The following is a 24,232-nucleotide window of genomic DNA, read 5'->3' on the forward strand; positions in this document are numbered from 1 at the left end:
TAAAAATGGACTCACGCAGTCAAAGTTGTCGGTCATGTTGAGAATGACGTAGCCTTTTCCTGCGAGGTTGCTCCAGTCCACGCAAATCACCTGAACAAACAGAAGGAATACGAGGAGAGCTGAATATAAAATCTCTTCCGTCAGGACACAGCATATTTCATCCAAACAAGTGACAGATTTAAATACAAATACCCCAAAAATTCTAACTTGTTTCGTCAACTTTTTTAAAAGTTGAAAATGGTACTAAAGCGTACTTATTACAAGGGCCAGACAGAATCTGCGGACATCTTTAGCTATTTCTGCGCAGAATTTTGTTAAAAATATGCAGATTTACGCTGAATTAATTTGGGAGTATCAACAATGCAAATCCAATTAGACCATACCTGTCAACCTTCCTGTTTTTCTCGGGATTCTCCTGTATTTTACAGTTCTTTTCCACTATGATTCGGTAAAGGTATTTTCCTGTATTTCTCTCTTATTTTTAGTTTTTCTCTGAAGGGTGGCAAATAAACATTAAAGAGTCGAGCCTCCCTATACGCAACCCATACCGCCGAACCACCAGGGGCCCCTCCTTGCTCTTAAATGCGTTCTGTGCTTTTGCTTTGTTTGGGCATTAAAACACTTTGAAATAAACATAAAAACGGCATGATTCCCTTCCTTTTCATTACAAGTGTCGTCTCCCCTTCATATCCAATAATCAAAAACAGTCATATAGCGGTGCGTGACTGTCAGCTGACGCGCTCCAGTGTGATAAATAGACTGTTTCCCAAACAGATTCTGTACTCGTGATTTGAAGCGGAGCAAAAGTCTGTGTTTTGGGTGTGTGTTTAAACAGACATATACACATAATTAATATTATTAATATCTAAAGATGTTGATGTCAAACACAAGTAATTTTGTCCTAAATAAGCATAAACCGTTAGGAAAGTAGTCGAATGCTTTCATTTTAATGTTAGATGTGTGCATTTTTAAAGTGACACCTGTTATTTAATGTAATCAAATAAAAAAATGTAAATAAATCATTCATTTGTTGCTCTTTAATCAGAATGTTTTTTTTACATTTAAATAAATTTGATTCTATTTCATTATAATAGCTATTATTTTAATAAGCTGAGCTGTTTGCTAAAGTATTTGCTGCTAATGTATACTATTTATTTTTTCTTTTGTAAATAATAATAAAACATATTACTGACTTTTAAACTGTTTATTTACAACAAAACAGCTCCAGATGAGCATATTTAGTAATTTGGGGGTTTTTGTAGGGGGTCGGGAGTATCCCTTATTATAGTGGGCATATCCCTTATTTTCACATCCCAATGTTGACAGGTATGAATTAGACCCACTTAATTTGGTAAACAAAGCAAGTCTTCTATGTAATATATCTATTAAAGGACAGAAAATATTACTTTACAAACTGTATTATAAATTAATAATAGGACCATTTTCATATCAGTCAATAATTATACTGTAATTAATTTAAAAACTGTATAAATATAGATTTACACACATTTACTCAAGTAAATAAACAGAATCAATGATGGGATAAAAATCTGCGGAATTCTCTGGGCCTTCTTATTACCAGAGTGATTATTGAAGCAACAATGTAATTGTTTTCAGTAATTTGCTAGTTAGCAATAAGGAAATGATGAGGAAAGTTAAAAATCTATTTTTTTTATATAAAATATTGCTCATCATGTCCACCAATATTTTGAGTCAAACACGGCATGATTCATACCCCTGGCAAATTCTGACAATTTTTTTGTTCAAACGTTAACAAAAGGTGAGTTTTTTTTTCTACAATGATCCTTCTTGTACATCATCTAATTATCTTAGTCTAATTATAAGAGTCATTTCAGATTGTGTCAAAATAATCTTACTGGTTGAACAAAAGTATCTTAGAGTGCTTTCATACCTGTAGATCGATTGTTTTGTTCCGAAACAGTCATAAAAATGGTTAGAATGTTTATTTTTGTTCTTGGTGCGGTTCGTTTTTTACATGGCAAAGTTTCTAAACGGACCAAAATAGCTAAAACAAGTCACATACGACTAAACTCTCGTTTTCAGGGTTTATTTTTCAACATCCCGCTCAGCTGTCATGCGTCCTTATTTTAGTTTATGACAATGAGCAATAGACGAAATGCTGTGCTTTCGATTTGAATGGTGACACCAACAGCCATCGTCATCAAATATAAATCAAAGGTAAAACTTGGCTAGAATTCTGCATTTTAGGCTTGACATTATAGAGAGAAATAACCAAGACTGCAGTTCAGTCAACTTTCTTAATGGATAAACAGCTTTTGTTAATAGTTCAGCATGCTTTCGCTTTCATATTCAACATGAAACGCAGATTTACCAGTAGGGATGACATCCCGCCCTACTCATCATTCTCTCTTCATATAATCGTATATATGGCTATTACATATCCATACTATACACTATGATATAGCCTGGTTCGTTACTTCACTAGATCGTATTGCTTTCTCACTACAGTCGATCCGCTCCAGAGTTCATTTTACTTGAATCGAGATCACGTTATTCAGGCGATCTCGGACCGATTGTTTTGGCGCAGATCCGAGCCCAATTGCTGAATTCAGATATACCAAATGAACCGCGCGAACTGGGGAAACGCACCAGGTTCCGGAACAAATATATACTGACTATATATATATATATATATATATATATATATATATATATATATATATATATATATATATATATATATTTACACACATATACATACATATGCATACATACATATATACATACACACACACACACACACACACACATATATATATATATATTTATTTATATATGAAGCTTTAGCCAATAGCAGAACAACAACTACTGGGGAGATGTTGTTAAATATAGTAAGGGTTTACGAGAGTGGTCAGATTTGAATAAACAAGCTATTCATTCAACACACAAATGCTTTGAACATAAAACAAATTTAGTTCATCGCATCTCTATCTACGATAAAAATATTAGCGTATAATATTGTGAAAATTATAGTTTTTTGATGTAGAACATTTAAATGTAGTGATGTCATTGGCCCATGAACATTTCTTCTTGTTGCCAAACATTAACAAGAGGCAATTCAATCATAACTTAACACTAAAACAGCTACCATAGCATTACTTATCAATGTGTGGGACATTTTAGATTCTCGGAAAACTATGGAAATTAAAAAAAAAAAAGTAAAACAGAAAATACATTAGGACCATTGTTATTGTTTACAATCCTCAAAATGATCCGGGTGTGTGTATGCGCACTTGAAAGGGTTTAATGCGGAGCACAAATTACGGGTCACCATACTTGCCATGTCACCACTTTCACTTTCACTTTCAAACGGTCTACATTGTGCAGCCCTACTAATTCCTTAAATCTTTAAACTTAACCACAGCTCAATTCATTTCTATCTCCTCTCGTTGATTACCTGTTCGGCCTCCTGTGAGTCATGAAGCTCTGTTTCAGTCAGATATTCGGTCCCGCCATGTCGAAGCTCCACCTCCTCCTCATCCTCAGTCGTAGCAATCGGCGCCCCCTGCCAGGCTGTTTTAGTAAAAACCACCGGTGGCAGATCTGAAGCTGGAGCTGACGATGGCCCTGTCGTGAGCGGTGTCAGATACCTCCACTCATCCTCCTCCTGATCCTCTGCTTCTGTAGGAAACTCCACCTGCTCTTCATCATCCTCTTCAGAATCATCCCGGTGCGCCTCGTCAGGCTGCAGGGGCTCCCGGCTGGGCAGGGGTCCGATTTCAGGAGCCGTCGGCGCTTGTGTGGGTCTATCAGGTCCTGCCGTTGCCTCTGGCTGATTCTTTGGGGTGTGCCCTAAGATGGCGGGTGTGGCTGTGGCATGGGCGGAGTCTAGTTTTGATGAAATGGGGGAGGAGTGAATTGGGAAGCCACTGGATTCAGAGTCGCTCTCCCATTGCTCTGGATCCACAGGTTTTGCTGTCGGGATGAGGACTGAGGATGAGTTGGTTGCGCTTGGTTTTAGGCTCAGAGAAAGAGGCAAAGATGGTGGTTCTGGGGATGAAGCACTGGAATCTATGAATAAAGGAGGAAAAAATGGTGTCAGAGATCGAATTCAAAACATATTTTGATAAATTGAAAATCATCAATATTATATTAGTCATTAAACATGTAATGTTGCTCAACAACTGTAAACTTAAATGTTATATACTACTCTAATTATACCACACTACACCATAAACAGAAAAAGGACAACACATACGCTTAATACACTTTATTGTACACATAAACATCACCTATATAACATATACAGTAACTGCAAGTTAACTATGTTTATATATAAAACGTGAACTATTAAATGCTATTAATTATTAATTTAACTAAAAACCTTAACTTTTCGGATTTTGACTGTAACGCAATAATGTGCACTTAAGTAAAGCTGCTTTGAAACAATAATAAAAAAGCGCTATACAAATAAACTTGAATTGATAAAAAAAATATTAAATATCGGTCACTTAAAAAAAAGTAATTATCGCTTTTAAACTATGCTAATCCTATGGTATATTATACTAGCACTACAGTTGATAATACGTAAAATTAGAGTGGCATATACTGTTGAAATTTACAGATATCAACCAACCGATATTGCCTTTATATGTTTGACGCTGGACAGATAATTGTAAAAAAAAAATTAAAAAATAATAAATAAAAAAAAAACTACCTTTTTGTTAATGTGGTATAATTAAAATAGCAAAAACTATTGAGTAGTACTGACATCGCGAGACTTATGGTTCATGTGGTACCAATATGCGTTTACAGATTACCGATATTTTCCTTTTTATAGTGTTAGTATGGTATAATAACTGGAATGTAATTTAAAGAGTTTTAGAGAAAATCCTTTTTTAATGAAACCGATGTAAAACCGATAATTTTAATGTGTACAAAACCGATACAGCCAATATTTGTTCTATTTCTATTTATGGTTAGTATGGAAAAATTAAAGTGGCCTATGGTATTGAAGGTTACAGATATCAACCTATAATACCTTATAATTCTATAATATAATAATATTGGTATAGCGTAGCAATATAACCGTAATGTAACCATTATTACATTTTTTATGACTTCAGTCATACCAAAAAATTAAATGTTTAAGTGATCAATATTAAATTGTTATATGGCATAATTAGAGATATATAGTACTGCTGGTTACATAAATCATATTTTATAACATTAAGAACCGATATTTATTTATTTTTCTTTTTATGGTGTCAGTACAGCATAATTAGTGATATACAGTATTTATGGTTAAATAACCTATTATTGCATTTTAAGACCCGATATCAATTTTTTTTCTGCTTATGGTGTTGGTACGGTATAATTAGTGATATTTATAGTGTTGATGGTTACATAAGTAATTATTACATTTTTAAAAAACAATATTTAATTATTTTTCTTCCTATGGTGTAGGTATGGGATAATTTGTGAAATAGTGTTACATGTTACATAAATTGCCTATTATTTAACTTTTAAGACCCGATATCCAATTTTTTTTTCTGCTTATGATGTTCGTACAGCATAACTTATGTAAAGTAATGCTGCTTACATAAACTGCACTTTATTACATTTTTAAGAACCGATATTTAATTTTTTCTCCTTATGGTGTTTGTATGGCATAATTAGATATATACTGTATTGACGGTTACATAAATCGCCTATTGGTGTTACAGATATTGACCGATATTGACTTTTTATGGTGGATGTTTGCAGTAATACTGTCAATGATGCCAAAGCATTACATCACAGTGTAAATAATATGTTAGCATAATAAACATTTAGCTTGAACTAACAGGATAGCTTGTTATGAAGTGGTACATGAAAAGTCGAGGATTATATAAACACTGCTTAGGAAAATGTGGTTTTGGCAGCATAAAGAGTAGGATGTGGTGTAGTAAGAAGCGACGCGAGTACAGCGTCTTATTCAGTTTCTTGAGTACAGCAGATCTGAGCAGCTGCACTGCAGTATTGCACCTGCGTCTGGCACAACACACATCAGGGGCCGAGAGCTCTCTATTGCAGCCTGATTATTCATGAAACACACACACCGCCACACTGAGACGAGCTGTAATGAGCACTGCTATTGTCTAGTGTCAGCAGGAGAGAGACCATACATCTACACTGTATCAAGCAAATTATCATAACTGGATGTAATAATAAAGGCGATGTTCTAGAGACTGTGCCGTAAGCTTTTGCACACTCCTACAGTGTCAGGAAGTTATTGTGGTTTTCTCTGTGACCCTAAAATATTTTATTTTTACACTTTGATGATAGGATTTGCTGATTATGTTATTTTATGAGTGATGTTATACTTACAATGGTATTCTTTAAGTGACCGATTTCCGACATCTATTTTCTGTTTATGGTGTTTTCTGGTATAAAAACGTAGTTCATATCATTGAAAGTTACAAAAATTGGTGGTTATTATATTAATATTATATTAAGTGACCAATATCTGATATTTATTTTCTGTTACTGGTGTTCTTGTGGTATAGTAGCTTCTATCATTGATGGATACAGATATTGACCGATATATTTTTATGACCGATAATTTTTATACGAAAGTGACCAATATTTAATAACTTCTGCTCATGGTTTTAGTGTGATATAATTAGAGTAGCATATAGCATTAAAGGTTGAAGAATTTGACCATGATTATATTTTTATGATGCAATACCGATAATTGTAATGTTTAAGTGAAAGATATCCAATAACTTATTTCTGTTTATGGTTTTACTGTGGTATAATTAAAGTAGCATATAGCATTGAACTTTACAGAACTTAACAGATATTGTTTTTATAACTTATAACTTTGAATAACATTTCAGTGATATCTGATGACGGATAGCATACTGATAACTTTAATATTTACATAACCGATATCCGATAACTTGTTTTTATTTATGGTGTTAGTGTGGTATAATTAGAGTAGCTATAACATTGAAATTTACAGAATTTGACAGATTTTTTTTTTGTTTATGACTGATCTGATACCGATATTGAATATTTAAGTGACTGATATCCGATAACTTGCTTTTATTTATGGTGTTAGTGTGGTATAATTAGAGTAGCTATAACATTGAAATTTACAGAATTTGACAAGATTTTTATTTTATTAGATTTTATTTTATCTGATACCGATATTGAATATTTAAGTGACTGATATCTGATAACTTATTTTTTGTTTATGGTGATATTGTGGTATAAAATTAGAGCAGTTTATATCATTGACGTTTACAGGAGTTTACTGATATATTTTTATGACTGATCTGATACCGAAAATTTAAATATTTAAGTGACCGATATCTTCTAACTTATTTTGTTTGTGGTTTTAGTGTCGTACAATTAGAGTAGCATTAAACATTGATGTTTACAGAATTTGACCGATATTATATTTTTATGACAGATCTGATACCGATAATTTTAATATTTAAGTGACCGATATCCAATGACTTCTTTTCTGCTTATGGTGTTATTGTGGTATGAAATTAGAGTAGTTTATGTCATTGACGGTTACAGAAATTAACCGATATTATATTTTTATGACTGATCTGATACAGATAATTTTAATATTTAAGTGACCGATATTTACCAACTCATTTTTAGTTTGTAGCGAGCATATACATAGCACTGAAGGTTAAATAATTTGACTGATACAACATTTTTATGATTGATGCAATACCGATAACCGTAATATTTAAGTAAACTATTTCCGAATTGTTCTGTTTTGTTTATTATGTTTGTGTGGTATATTTTAACTTTACATTTACATTACATTTACTCATTTAGCAGACACTTATCCAGGGTGTTATAGAAATCTACCTATATTCCTTCTTATCCTAGATGTGATACCGATAATTTTAACGTTTATTGACCGAAATCCAATTTTTTTCCCAGTTAATAGAGGTAACAGGGCATCATTAGAGTGGGCATGTATTGTTAGCATTTACATACATTCTATGATGTTGTCTAGTGTCAGTAGGAGAGAGACCATACATCCAAATATTGTTAAGCAAACCTGATGTAATAAAAAAACAATGTACCCAAGACTGTGTGGCAAGCTTTGGAGCACTCCTCCAGTGTCAGGAAGTTATTGTGGTTCTCTTTGCAGCCCCCGAATATGAAGTTTTCACACTTCTTGGTGACAGGGTTAAAGTGCCAGCGAGGGATCGCCCCACGACAAGGTCCAACCTTCTTGGGCATCAGACAGCGCTCTGAGAATGTAAAAACACATAGTTCCATCACTGAAAGCAGAGAACTAATGCAAATGATTTCTGGAGAAGCAGAGGACTTGTTCCGCTCTCTGTTCAATTACTGAACTGTTATTGACTTGGGATGAAAAGCATCAGGTTGCTGGAGGACTTCACACTAATTAAAGACAGGTGGAGGATGTGTGAAATGACAGAGGATTGAACACTCCTGTGAGCAGACAGAAAAAAATACTGGATGGACAGATAGATGGATAAAACAAAATAATAGACAGATAAAATTACCGGATGGATGTACTGTATGAATAAAAAGATGGATGGATGGATGGATAGAAAGAAAAAACAAAATGATGGATGGATAGAATAAACAAAACGATGGACAAATAGACAGATACACTTACTGGATGAATGGAGGAACAAAAAAATGGATGGATGGATAAAACAATTAGAATAGACAAAAAGAATAGACAGAATAGACAAATAGACACATTAAATTACTGGAAGGATGGATAAAAAATAATAGACAAAATTACTGGATGGATGAATAAAAAATGTATGGATGGGTGGATAGATAACAAAATGACTGATGGATGGATAAAACTAAATGATAGAAGATAAAATTACTGGATGGATGGACGGACAGACGGATAGATACAACAAAATGATAAGACAGATAAAACAACTGAATGGATTGATGAATAAAAAGATGGATGGATGGATGGATGGATAGATAGATAAATAGATAAAACAATGATGGATGGATGGATGGATGGATAGATGGATAAAACAAAATGAGAGATATAGACAGATCAAATTACTGGATGAATGAATGAATGGATAAACAAAAAAGATGGATTGATGGATAAAACAAAGAGATAGACAAATAGACAGATAAAATTACTGGATGGATGGATAAATATAAAGATGGATGGATAAAACAAAATTATGGATGGATGGATGGATGGATGGATAAAACAAAATGCTAGACAGATACAATTACTGGATGGACAGACGGACAGAGATAGATAAAACAAAATGATGGATGGATAGATATATAAAACAAAATGATGGACAAAAAGAGATATAATTACAGATGGATGAATGGATGGATGGATAAAACAAAAATATAGACAAAGACAAATAAAATTACTGGAAGGATGGATAAAAAAGTAATATACAAAATCACTGGATGGATGAATAAAAATGGATGGATGGGTGGATAGATAAAACAAAATGATAGACAGATAATTACTGGACGGACAGATGGACGGACAGATAGATAGATACAACAAAATGATAGACAGATAAAATTACTGGATGGATGGATGGATGGATGGATGGATGGATGGATGGATGGATGGATGGATGGATGGATGGATGGATGGATGGATGGATGGATGGATGGATGGATGGATGGATGGATGGATGGATGGATGGATGGATGGATGGATGGATGGATGGATGGATGGATGGATGGATGGATGGATGGATGGATGGATAGATAGATAGATAGATAGATAGATAGATAGATAGATAGATAGATAGATAGATAGATAGATAGATAGATAGATAGATAGATAGATAGATAGATAAAACAATGATGAATGCATAGATAAAGCGTATTGAGAGACAGATAAAATTACTGGATGAATGAATGGATGGTTGAACAAAAAGATGGATTGATGGATAAAACAAAGACATAGACAAATACACAGATAAAATAACTGGATGGATGGATGAATATAAAGATGGATGGATAAAACAAAATTATGGATGGATGGATGGATGAAACAAAATGATAAACAGATAAAATTACAGGATGGATGGACAGACAGAGAGACAGATAAAACAAAATGATGGATGCATTCATGGATGATGGATGGAGGGATGGATGGATGGAACTAAATAATAGAAAGAATTACTCGACGGATGGATGGATGAATGAAAAGATGGATGGATTACCAAAATGATTGATACAATTACTGGACTAGTGGATGGATGGATGAACAAAAAGATGGATGGGTGGATGAATGAAAATATGTATAGATGGATATAACAAAATGATAGATACAATTACTGGATTAATGGATGGATGAACAAAAAGATGGACAGACAGACAGACGGACGGATGGATGGATAGATAGATAGATAGATAGATAGATAGATAGATAGATAGATAGATAGATAGATAGATAGATAGATAGATAGATAGATAGATAGATAGATAGATAGATAGATAGATAGATAGATAGATAGATAGATAGATAGATAGACAGACATAGATCTATTTTCTAGACTGATAAATAGGTCAGTTCCCTCCTGAGGCACAGGCAAAGCCAGGTGAGGAGAACACACCTGGACATGTCATCACACACGCACACACTCAGTCAGTCGCAGCTCTGTCCACCTGTCTCTCCATATGGTGCATCAGTCAGGGCTGTCTGCGGTGTGACACAGCAGTGTGTTTGTCATTCAGCGGCACTCGAGTGTGACGGTGTTTTGTGTTCACGCTCAGATTTACTGCTGTGCCGTAAATTCACTCGTCTTCCATATGAAAACCGCTGACGTGATTTACTGAGCCTTTTCACAAACTTTATCCTCACTTATTTAGGACAGAATCCGGTTGGTGTTTTCGGATCGGTCCATTCAGTGGACAAGTGAAAACTTTCAAAAATGTTTGAAAGAAAATGCAAATGCAAAATTCTGCTCTCTAAAGTGTTGCTATGCATTTGCTAGAGAGTTTGCAGTGGCTTTTGGGTTTTGCGTTACCATTATTACAAAGACCCGCATATAGATAGAGAGAGAGACAAACAAAAAGATGGATGGATAAAAAAAAAGATAGATGAATGAATGTAGATGATGAATGTTTATCCATCCATCTATCTGCTCACGGATAGGTGAGCAGCTGGATGGATGAATAAACAAAAGGATGAGAGAGTGAGAGGGAAAAAAGGATGGATGGATATACAAAAGAATAGATATATTAATGAATGGATAAACAAAAGGATGGATGTATGAATGGGTAAAAGAAAGTATGGATGGATGGATGGATGGATGGATGGATGGATGGAAAAATGGATCAACAACCAAAAAGATGGATAGATGAATGGATAACATTACTGCATAGATGGATGGATAGGTGGGTGGATGGATGGATAGATAGATGAATGAATGGATGGATAAAAGGATGGATTGATGGACAGAAGAAATTAGATGGATGGATATACAAAAGGATGGATGGATGGATGATAGATGAATAGAAATACGAAAGGATGGATGGATGATGGTTGGATAGATATACAAAAGGATGCGTGGATGAAGAATGGATAAACAAAAGGAAGGATTAATGTATAGATAAACAAAAAGACGGATGGATGATGGATGGAAGGAACAACAATAGGATGGATAAATATATGAATAAACAAAAGTAGGAATGAATAAATAGATAAACAAAAGGACAAATTGATGATGGATGGAAGGGTAAACAAAAGGATGGATGGATGGATGGATGGATGGATGGATGATGCATGGATGATTAAACAAATGGATGGATGGATGGATGGATGGATGGATAAAGAAAAGGATGGATGGATGGATAAAGAAAAGGATGGATGGATGATGGGTGGATTAATAAACAAAACAATGGATGAATGATGGACAGATTATTAAACAAAAGGATGGATGAATGATGGATGAATAAACAAAAGTACCGATTATTGATGGCTGGAAGTGTAAACAAAAGGATGGATGGATTAATAAACAAAAGGATGGATGGATAACCAAAAAGATGGATAAATGGATGGATAAAAATACTGCATAGATAGATGGATAGGTGGGTGGATGGAAGGAAGAATGAATAAACAAAAGAATGAATTGATGGATGGGTGAAATTAAATAAATGGATAGATGTACAAACGGATGGGTGGATGATGGATGGATAAACAAAAGAACAGATGAATGGATGAATGACCTAAAAGATGGATGAATAAATGAATAAACAAAAGTATGGATGGATAATGGATGGAAGGGTAAACAAAAGGATCGATGGACGGATGAATGAACAAAAGGATCGATGGATGATAGATTGATAAACAAAAGAATCAATGGATGATGAATGGATTGATAAAGATGGATGAATGGATGAATGAACAAAAAGATGGATGATGCATGGATAAAAGAATGGATGGATGATGTATGGATGGATAAACAAAAGAATAAATGAATGGATGAAAGAACAAACGGATGGATGGATGATGGAAAGATAAATAAATGGATGAATGAATGGATGAATGAACAAACGGATGGATGGATGAAGAATGGATAAACAAAAGGATGGATGAATGTATGGATAACAGAATAACAGATGGATGATGGATGGAAGGGTAAAAAAAAGGATCGATGGATGGATGAATAAAAAAAGGATGGAAAAACAAAAGAATGGATGAATAGATGAATGAACAAAAAGATGGATAAATGATGGATGGATGGATAAACAAAAAGGGATGAATGAATTAATAAATGAATGAACAAAAGGATGGATGATGGAAGGATAAATAAAAGGATGGATAGATGATGGATGGATTAAAAAAGGATGGATGAATGGATGAACTAACAAAAGGATGGATGGATGGATAACCAAAAGGATAAATGATGGATGGATGGATGGATAAACAAAAGGATGGATGATGGAAGGATAAATACAAGTATGGATAGATGATGGACGGATGGATAAACAAAAGGATGGATGGATGATGGATGGATGAATAGACTGCATATGGATGAAACCTATGTATAGATGGATAGATGAGCAAAAGGATAATAGATGGATGGAGAGACAGACAGACAGATAGATGGATGAATAGATGGATGGATGAAACAAAATGATAGACAGAAAATTACTGGATGAATGGATGGATGGATGAAAAAATGGATTGATGGAAATAGCAAAATGATAGGTACAATTACTGGATGGATGGATGGATGGATGGATGGATGAACAAAAATATGGATGGATAAAACAGTGATAGACAAATAGATGGATAAAATTACTGGAAGGATGGATGAACAGAGACAGACAGACAGACAGACAGACAGACAGACAGACAGACAGACAAGATAGATAGATTGATAGATAGATAGATAGATAGATAGATAGATAGATAGATAGATAGATAGATAGATAGATAGATAGATAGATAGATAGATAGATAGATAGATAGATAGATGTGTCTGTTTTTACAGTAACTCTAGCTTTGTGTATTAATAAATATGATTATCAGTTTTGTGGAATTACTCGTGTCTGGATGGAGAACAGATGCTGCAGGAGGAGTTTAATGCTTCAGTTTAACGTCTTTATTTAGATGTCTCAGTTAGCATACAGTGCCAGCTAACTCGAGAGAAAATCTCCATTTCACACAGCAGAAAATCACTGGACTCTGTCCTTCTGTCTTACACACACACAGGAAACAGGCCACTGCGGTGGAAGCACCGTTAGCGAGCTAGCAGGTGAACTAAAAATAAGGGCACATTAATTCCCAGGCGCTGTGAATGAAGCGGATGCATTGTGTCGCATCTCTCTACGGCGAAACACAAATGGAGGATGGATTGAAAAAACGTCAATGAGATTATTAAAGCCGGCAAAAACGAATCAACAAAAATAAGGTAAAAAAACATCAGGAGGGGACGGCAGGTGTTGAGGAAATGACGCACGATAATGAGTCCTAAAAGCTGTTATTCACACCACTTTACACCTCTAACAGCCACTTTCACAATCAAGTCATTTCTGAGAGTTAAATAACTGTCTCCAGGCTGAGTCACACAGAGCCCAATGTCAATCTGTCGGCATATGAGGAGAGAAAAATACAGAGTGTTTGTTCACAATTCACAGGTGCAGCAAATAATTAGAGCAAGAGCTTATGGTGGTATCAAAATTGCGATTAATTGCCGAAGATTTTATGATAATATATGGTATTATCGCAATATGACATAAGCTAAGTTACGTTAACTGGTATAGTAACCTAAAATTCTGTGTATTGCATAAAAATTTTATGAAAATGCATGGGTAGAGTAAACAAACGTTTCAAAGACATTAAACAGCAAAAGGATTCTAAAGTGAAACAGTGAGATAAAGATTACAGCTACTATGTTAATATTAGTTTAACTTAGCTTAATAAACTTAACAATTTATAATTAAATTACGACTATGATTTTAACACATTATTAGGTATGTAATAAGAATATTAGCTAAAATTAAATAAAACTTTTGTAGTTTTCATCGAGAGCTTAGCGATAACTATTTAAGCTATTATGCACGCTAACATACAATTGCGCTAAAAATAAGCACATAACTTCAGATCCATATTTCAGCATGTCATAGGCCAGACTAACGTCAAAATGTTTGAACTATTAAGGTATTTGGTATTGTATCGAGTTGTATTCCTTGCTTTGCTTAACAATTGTATTCACTTGTTCATTTTTATATTTTACATGTTCAAAATGAAGTCTGAAGGTATTATTGCAATATTGACGAAAGCTAAGTAAGTTACATTAACTCATATAATATTGCATGTTTAGAGTAAACAAACGTTTCAACAAAATTAATTTGCAAAAGCATCAAAGTGTAAAATCAACAGTGAGATAAAGATTACAGTTCTGATGTTAATGTTAGTTTGAAAATACAACAGAATTTGATTTGTTTTTAACTTTACAATTCGATACAATTTAACTTTACGTAAAACTGTACGATTCATAATAAAATTGTGACTACAATTTTTACACGTTATTAGGTAATAAATAAGGAACATTAGCTAAGATTAATCAGTTGTTTTTGATTTTTTTCATCGTTAGCTTAACGATAACTATTGAAGCTAGTGGCGTTAACCATTAATTGTGCTAAAAATAGTCACAAAATATAAAATCAATATTTCAGCACAACAAAGGCCAGATTAACGTGAAAATGTTTGAACTATAATGGTAATTTTTTTCGGGTAGAGTTGTATCAATGTAAGTTGTAAAAGTACAACTGAATTTTATTCATTTTTAAATGTGTTTAATAAAAACTTCAAGGTTTATAATTAAATTATGATTACGATTTTAAAACATTATTAGGTATTAAATAAGAAAAGAGCATTGGCTAAGATTAATTAAAACTTTTTTAGTTGTTTTCATTGAGATCTTAAAGGGTCACGAAACACCAAAACACATTTTTTGAGCTGTTGACAGTCGTATATGTGTCCCACACTGCTAAAAACACTATTAGGACACCTATATTTCACTAAAAAGTGTAAATTGGTTGTTTTTGCGTTATTTCAAGCAAATTTGTACTTCCTGTTTGAAACGAATTTTTGAAGCTGCGTCACGGCCATGACATAATAGCGTTGTATTCCAGCGTGCAGACTGGGCGTCTGTGCCTGAGTGAGTCTTATTACGTCTTACAGTGTGATACATTAATGCATGAGTAAGGCTTGGTTCAAACCAATCAGCTCGCTCTATTGTGGAACTTCATTAATATTCATTAGTGTCACCGTGTTTACGCCACAAAGACGCCACGTTGTGTTGGCAAAACAAGCGTGAAGTGTTGCTTTTATAGTTTGCTGCCGTTAAGTTTCGTTTTCATTTTCTCTCTGTGAGAGCTCAGTCTCACGTGTGGATTAACAGTGTACGCGACGCTCGACAACAATAACTTACGTGTCTGAGGATTATTGTTTACCTGAGAGCTGTTCTCATCTGCAAACGCTGAAATCTGGATTCGTTTGTAGTATTCTCTCCATAAAGACGCGGCTCTAGTTGCTGGTGATTGTCCTGTCTCTACAGATTTGGTAAGTGAGCGACCAGTGCTCTTTGTTTATTTAGTTTGTTCGTATCGAATTAAGTTACTATTGCACTGAGTGCAGAAATGTAAGCACCGCATTTTGTGACCGGAATAACACACGCGGCTTTCTGATGCTACCTGCCGTGTGCATCTAAGTTTCCGGGAAATGCGGAGTTTTTTTCTCTCTCATTCGCCGTGCGGTATCAAACATTGCATGAAAAATACACGCTTGCAGCAGTTCCTTGAATCAAATATCTCGTTTGTCGCGAGAGGCATGAATGAATTCCCTGAATGAAAGAGCCAAACTGCAGTTAAAGTCCAACTTTTAATAATTTGGCAAATAATTCGACTACAGATGTCCATGTAAACACAGTCACATTGTCCGCTGTGGGTGTGTATTTTGACTCTGAAACTCGCGCGTGCACAAATAGACACTCCCACACCATCCCACTTTAGTTCCTCCGACACTCCCCCCTAAACAGAGCTGGACACGCCCACTTTTCTGACTTTTTCCAAAGTGGAGGTGTGAAAACACCCTGCTGAAACGAGGGGGTTTCATGGCCCTTTAAAGATAACTATTTAAACTTTATTGTGGCAATAACGTACAATTGCGCTAAAAAGTCACAAAACGTCTTAGGCCAGATTAACATGAAAATGTTTGAACTATTAAGCTAATTTGTTTTGTGTCGAGTTGTATTATGTGCTTTGCCGAACAATTGTATTTACTTGTTAATTTATTAAATTTCTTACATTTGAAATAAAGTTATTATCTCACTTTTTGACGTAAGCTAAGTTATGTTAACTGGTATTATAACCACTATGTGTATTGCTTAAAAATTTCATAAAAATGCATGTTTAGAGTAAACAAACGTTTTAACGAAATTAAACTGCAAAAGGATTATAAAGTACTGTGTCAAATCAACAGTGAGACAAAGATTGGTTACAATGTTAATGTTAGTTTTAAAAATACAACTGAATTTTATTAGTTTTTATCTTCATTTAGTAGAAACTTTAATTCATAATTAAATTGTGATTATGATTGTAACATGTTATTAGGTATTAAATAAAAACATTAGCTAAGATTAAGTCAGCATTTGTAGTTGCTTACATTGTTAGCTTAGCGATAACTATTGAAGCTTTATAGTGCCGTTAATGTACAATTGCGCTAAAAATAGTCACAAAAATTTAATTTATCAATACTTCAGCATGTCGTAGGCCAGACTAACGAGAAATATCTAAAATAATAAGCTAATTTGTTTTTTACCAAATTAATTTAGCTGTTGGTGACTGGAAATGCAATAGGAATATTCGTATAAAAGCACTCTTTTGAAACGCCTACAATATCAACATTTTCCATGTTCATTATTATGATATATAGAATAATTTAATATTTGCAAGTCTAAATGAGAGCAATTACTGAAACTATGCAACTAAATTGAATAAAGTCAAATAATCGTTGTTGACTGAGGTGAATACTAGTATCTTGAAAATGATCTAGTCAAATATTATCTACTGTCATCATGGCAAAAAAAAAATAAAAGAAATCAGTTATTAGAAATAAGTTAGAAACCAAATTTCAAAAAAAATTGAATAAAAGTCAAAACCTTGTAATATCAAACGTTTACAACCGAGATTGACAAATGAGATTTATGACATCAGACAAAAAAATAATGGAATGCTGATTCTTTTGAAAGCATTCTAAAATGAGTCACATCTGGAATACTTGCTTGTACTCACCATTTTCAGCACTGGGGTCAGCACTGTTTTTGGTCTCGGCATTAGCATTCTTGCCGTCCTCGCTGTCTTCATTGAAGAACCCGGAGCTCTCCTGGGAACTCTCCATGAATCCGGATTTTCGATCCCGTGGCACATCCTCGTGTTCCTCAAAGCCTATGGGAACATCCAGAACTGGCCCGTGAGAGTGGAGAGGGTTGGGAAGGAGTGCTGGACCGGCACTTAAACCTTCAGCACACACCAGAACTAGCAGAGTTGAACCTGAATAAAAGAGAAAAAACTAAGTTGGTAAGAACCAAGCCAACAATTAAAGAGCCACTATTATGCAATTAAAAAGGTCAAAAAACACTTTCATCGTCTTATAATGTGCGTTTATTTTTACATAATTATACCAGCAAGTCCCATATGATTTGTTTAGTGATTTATTTGTTCCCAAACCCCTGCTTAGCACGATGCTAATCTTGATGATCCAGTGTTGTGATTGATCGATTGTGTTCAGCGCAAGACAGAGAGAAACACCCACCATGGCTTATCAAGATTATTGAAGTAGCCAGACCGCAGAAGATAAACCGCAGAAGATCGCAAGTTCACAGATTCATTTAAATCCGTAAACAAAGCAGCACGTCGCATTTTCAAAGTGGCTTTAGACGCGATATGAGAATATAAAGAGTCAACCAGATACAGTACAAGCCGTGTGGAGCGTTACAAGTAACAGAACACAATTAAATACATATTTTGCAAGATAGAGAAAACAAGGCGGCAGCCATTTCAGTCGCACTTACTTACACCTGTAAAATTGAGGAACTGATCTATAAACTGTGTACTGATAAAGTTCTGACAATGACCCACACATCAATAGTCTTTTCTGATCCTTACTTTAACAAACAGCAGATGAATCCCCTGTTGTAGGCTTCATTATAGCATTATCACCAGAACGTTCACTCATTATTGTTCACTCATCTTCGGTCATGATCAGTCCCACACCCACACTCTGCTAGCGCTTGAAGGGAAAGGCACGTTCACGTTTTACCAGATCCCGCCCTTCATATTTGGTATTTTGTGTCGACGTCGATACAAACAGGCAAAAGATCCAGATGAACGGAGAATCATTTGTTCGATTCTGAGTCTATATTTTTAAAAATGTTGCACTTTCATTTTTAAACGCGAGCTGAATGTTGTTATTCACTTAAAGTGGGTGCACACTGTATGGAAGGTAATTTTCAAAAACCCATAATAGGGACTTTTTAAACAAGATAAATTTGTAAAAGACACAGTTCACCCAAAAATGTCACTTCTGTCAGAACTTACCCACCATTTGTTTAAAATCTTTGATTTTTTAGTCTTCTGCAAACAGAAATAAAGATATTTTAACACTAGAACTGCCAAGGAGGACATTGAGTACTTAAATTGTCACTTATTCACTTTGTTAAAGTAAAATGGATAAAACCATAATACCCAGACTTTCCTAAATATGAGTATACTTCTTTAAAACATTGTTATTTTATTAAAATTACAAAACACACAAGAGTTCTGAGTTTTTCTATCTTGACTTTCCATTGCTCTCAAATTGATTTCAGGTGTTAACTTTGTGCTACTTATTTCCATGACTTATATGCATCCCTCTGTTGCCTAGCAACTTCCTGCTAATAAAAAATTACTTTCTGATAGCAAAAATATGAATTTACTTAAGATGTGTCCTTCAAAACAACATATTCAGTGGGGTGAAAATACATAAATTGTCCTATATTAACTTTGTTAAAGTAAAATCTATGAAACTATAATTCCCAGACTTTCCTCAATGCGAGTATATTTCTTTAAAAGATTGTTATTTTATTAAAATTACAAAACACACAAGAGTTTGGAGTATTTCTTGATTGTATCTTGAGCACTCAAGATCATATGCATCTGATAATCATATGATCATATCATTTTTTTTATTTGTATTTTGTATCATATGCATATGATAATTTGCACTCTCACAGAACTCTCCCTTTAATAGCTTCAACGCTGACAGATGGTTTCAAGGCTGCATAGATCCATCAAACGCTGACTGGAAACTTCTCGAATCCTTGCCCCTGATGGGCTTCACCCGCAGATGGCTTGGTATCATGACAGCTTAGCGTTGTCTCTCAAACCAGCCGCTCTTATCTTCCGTCTCCAACCCGGTCACGGCAGGATTAGCATCGCTTCTTAACACTGGGCAGCTAAAGAAAGGAACAACTGGACTGGATTCTGCAACTAACCTTCTGCCAGAGCCAAGATGGAGTCTCAAAACCAATTACACAGTTCTCTAAGTTTGACACGGCTTTAGTTTTTAATTCATGGAGCTGTTTAATGAAATATATTCTCTAGCGAGGCTTGGGTTTAATTAAGGAGACCAGCAGGCTGACGTCTCCGCGACTCTGGTATTATATTTAGCAAGTGGTAATTAACGGGGTGGAACAACTGGGCACTTCCTGCTCCAATTTATGAATCGATCAACTTCGCCTTTTTGGAAACCTTCCAGCGGTTTTAGAGACTCAAGATGCGCAGTGAACTCAAGCCAGAAATTAGATGGCAGCTGGAGAGCTAAGTCCTGAATAACCAATTGGCATTTACTTAGTAACCCTGTTGAGATTAGAAGCTAGGGCTGGGCGACTTTTTTCATTTTAGTCAATGTCGATAATTATCACAATAAATGTCAAATATTTCTGTCAATTTTAAAGGATTTTCAGCATGCCAATCCCATTGTGCAGCTAATTTAACACATTTTGTGAAATGTTTTAGCTGTCTGACAATATAAATTATATGATATTTGATGTTGAACATCCATCTGAAAACTTGTGTAGTTATGCCGCTTTCTTCTGATTTAGATCCCAGATCTTTTTTTGTATTCTAATGTGATGCAAAAAAAAAAAAAAATTTATATATATGCATGTATATATATATATATATATATATATATATATATGCATGTGCATGTATGTATATATATATATATATATATATATACACAAATTGCACATCAGTGATTGGCTGATTCAACAATTTAGAGTCAAGGACCGTTCACAACAAGCACTATAACTTTAACAATAAAAATAGAGTTCTGAAAATCATTCTTAATGTTCAAAAGCAGCAGGTATACAGTAGTCCCTCTTTAATTGCAGTTACGTTGTAAAAACAACCCACAATAGGTTAAATCCGCAAAGTCGTCCGCTTTATTTTTTAGGAGGAAGATGCTAACCATCGCACAAAAAGTTTGACTTCTGGACACGCTAAAAAAAGTAAGAAGTTATGCAGCTCTAGAGTGCCATTACAGAGGGAATAAATGAAGATCAAATGGTTTTTGAATATTGGACGTATTTTTCTATGAAGGTTTGAACTTTGAGTTTTAAACATGAGAGAAAAGTGTGAAAATGTTAATGACTTTCCGAGAAAAGTGCTTAAAGTGTGTAGTATTTTACAGCCTTAAAACATCTATAATAATTGTAAAAAATTCAGCGGACTACTTCGTGGATTTCTACTAGTGCGGGCTATTTTTAGAACGTAACTCCCGTGACCACTGTACAGTCTTCGTTGAAGTCAATAAAATGAATCTATTCACTACAGCAAGGCTTTCGACTGCGTCAATCATGGCAAGCTATGGAAAAGTCTGAAGCAGATGGGCATCCCGCAGCATTTAATAGATCTGACATGATCACTCGATGAGAATCAAAAGGCCACGTTCAGGACAGCATTTGGCAACACTGACTGGTTTGGGATTGAGGTGTTCGACAAGGATGCATTTTATCGCCTACCCTGTTCAATCTGTATGCTGAAGGGGTCATGAGGCTATGCAATCTGGACGAGTCGCCAATCGGAGTGAAGATCGGCGGGAGAAACATCAACAACCTTTGTTACGCCGATAATACATCCCTGATTGCAGAAAGTGAAAAGGACCTCGAATATCTGGTCCGAAGAGTGAAAGAAGAAAGTGAACACATTGGACTGTACCTCAATATCAAGAAAACGAAGGTAATGACAACAGCATGGAATGGTACAGTCCACATAACAATTGACAATGAGGAAATCAAATCAGTCCAAGACTTCATCTTCCTCGGGTCCAAGATCGACCACAATGGCCAGTCAGGGCCGGAGATCAGATGAGGAATCGCACTTTGCGGCAGTGCAATGCACGGAATGGAGAAGGTATGGAAAAGCAAGGACATCAGCATTAAAACAAAGATCAGAATAATCAATGCCATCGTTTTCCCAATCTTCATGTATGCCTGTGAGAGCTGGACACTCAAGAAGAAAGACAGAAGGAAGATCGATGCTTTCGAATTGTGGTGCTGGAGGCGAGTGACGCGCATACCATAGACGGCGAGGACCACAAACATAACGATCCTGGAGCGTGTCAAACAAAATGTATCGCTAGAGGGCAAAATCACCAAGCAGCGGCTCTCGTTCTTTGGTCATATCATGTGAGCCAACTCCATGGAAACAGCTTTAATGCTCGGTGCAGTCAGTGGATCAAGAAGAAAAGTTCACAGAGAACCCGATGGCTGGACGCAATCAAGACTGACACGAACTTGAACATGGAACAACTGAAAGAAGCAGTCAGAAATAGGAAAGCGTGGGAAATCACGACCCATAAAGTGGCCGAAAGTCGGTGTCGACTGATTGGCTAATCATCATCAGGGCTCAACAATAAGGACTGCCCGATGGCCCGGGGGCCAGCGTGTGAGATGCTCAGGACAGTAGACAGGATCGTTACTGGCCCGATCGGGTCACTAATGCCCTGTAACTCAAGTTTAATTTGCCTGTGACTATTTTTCAATTGCGTGCAAATAAAGTCAGAACAGAGAAACCGTTTGTGTTTTTCAAATGCTACCTTCACGGTTCCTCTTATCTGATTGGATGTTGTGAGCATGTTTTTTTTTCCCGTAACAACCAGTAAAGCTAAGAGACAGCAACATGGCGGCAACATCAAGTGATGATGCTAAAGGAAAACATTTGTCTCTAACGTCTTGAAAGCAGAGATTTATGAGGGTACACCACGACTAAAAAAAAATGAAGTGATGTTTTGTACAGTTTGCCGTTAGTTTGGCAGGTCAGTCATCCTTTGCTTTGCAATAAAATACCTGCACATTTTGCTAGTTTTGTTTGCAAAACACTTTAACATTTTTAAAATATTTAAATTCTAGATTTACAAACATTGACATTTTTTTTATTTGTGGCTAAGAAATAGCTATTAACTTTTTTTGGTGGGGCCACTGACAATATTGGCAGGGCAAGTAAAAATCTGAACCACTGGTCCGATCGGGCCAGTAGAAAAAAATCCTTAGCGTTGAACCCAGATCATCATTCATTTTTCAAAGTTACGAATGGTACAATTTGCTTTTAAAATCATCATACAGTCACAAGCCTCAAAAAACACTTGCGAAATTATCAATTCTGATCCAAACTCCAAACTATTGCGAATAAGCTCATTTCGATACCAATGCTGAAACTATATATTGTGCAGCCATATTTCAAACATCAACATTTTTGGACAAAAATGTGCTGTTTGTAATTGATCTGTTTTAACAAAACATCTTCAAAAGTTTTGGGAAGCGATCAACAAGTCACATGGACTACTTTCATTGCGCCTTTTTGGAGCAAAAATTAGGTTACGCTAGTGTCAAACAAGACCAGAAGGAAATACTTGCTGAACATTTCTACTCTTGATGAGCTCTAGTGCATGAACATACTCATACAGTGGCCTCATCCCTGTATTGTACGTCCTCAGAAAGCATCAATGTCGAAACCGCGGCGGATCACATTAATTATGGTCGAGCAATCTGATTTTCTGCAAGGCCACTTCTGACCTCGAGTGAAAATGCGAATCTGCTGACAGCCAAACTCCAACACATCTATCTCTGAGGAATGCTCTTTGGCCTTGCGCCCCCAGAGATGCTCTCAAAGGTTGGACACACATTCGATGGTACATTAATCATAAAAGCTAATATCTCGTTTATCGAGGCTCTGCGGCAACAAAGTGTGTCCGTGATCTTTGCACTGAGGGGAAAAAAAGAAAGAGTGAAACTCAAGAAGATAAAACAAGTGTGCAGGAATCTGAAGGACAAAGACGTGAGAAGTCCTCAGATGTCTGAATTTATAAAAATGGAATTACGCCTGTTTAATATTTAGAGTGTTTGCTGAAGACTTGCCAACCTAAATAAAATATTTAAAATCACCTCATTTATTCATCCTCCATTTATTCTTAATGTTTCTAAAGTTTCTTTCTTCTGTTGAACACAAAATAGGATCTTTTGAACAATGTTTTATCATTTTTTCCTACTATGCGTGTCAATAGTTTCCTGTCCAAATATACGAATTAGTGCAAAACTGTAATATCAAATGAATAATGTGAATAAAGTTTTCGCAAAGAGAACAAAATAATCCCTTCCTGATAAACTGGTGCCAAAGACCAAAAAGAAAAATT

General features: G+C 35.3%; 3 protein-coding genes across 4 annotated transcripts in view; all 3 read right to left on the reverse strand.

Moving 5' to 3' along the window:
- The window catches only part of s1pr4 (sphingosine-1-phosphate receptor 4), a 525,180-nt gene that overhangs the window by 286,796 nt on the left and 214,152 nt on the right, over positions 1–24,232 (reverse strand). The gene's annotated exons all lie outside the window — the stretch shown is intronic.
- The window catches only part of mcm2 (minichromosome maintenance complex component 2), a 165,922-nt gene that overhangs the window by 104,975 nt on the left and 36,715 nt on the right, over positions 1–24,232 (reverse strand). The window lies entirely within an intron of this gene.
- The window catches only part of podxl2 (podocalyxin-like 2), a 44,863-nt gene that overhangs the window by 8,618 nt on the left and 12,013 nt on the right, over positions 1–24,232 (reverse strand). For both annotated transcript variants that reach the window (XM_073937070.1, XM_687115.9), the window contains exons 3-6: positions 17,791–18,048; positions 8,079–8,249; positions 3,440–4,053; positions 16–90 (exon numbers count right to left, since the gene is read on the reverse strand). In XM_073937070.1, coding sequence (XP_073793171.1) covers positions 16–90; positions 3,440–4,053; positions 8,079–8,249; positions 17,791–18,048 — 1,118 coding nt within the window. The remainder of the gene's footprint in view (positions 1–15; positions 91–3,439; positions 4,054–8,078; positions 8,250–17,790; positions 18,049–24,232) is intronic.

The sequence above is a fragment of the Danio rerio genome, chromosome 22 (assembly GCF_049306965.1).
Source record: "Danio rerio strain Tuebingen ecotype United States chromosome 22, GRCz12tu, whole genome shotgun sequence".
NCBI classification, from domain to species: domain Eukaryota; kingdom Metazoa; phylum Chordata; class Actinopteri; order Cypriniformes; family Danionidae; genus Danio; species Danio rerio.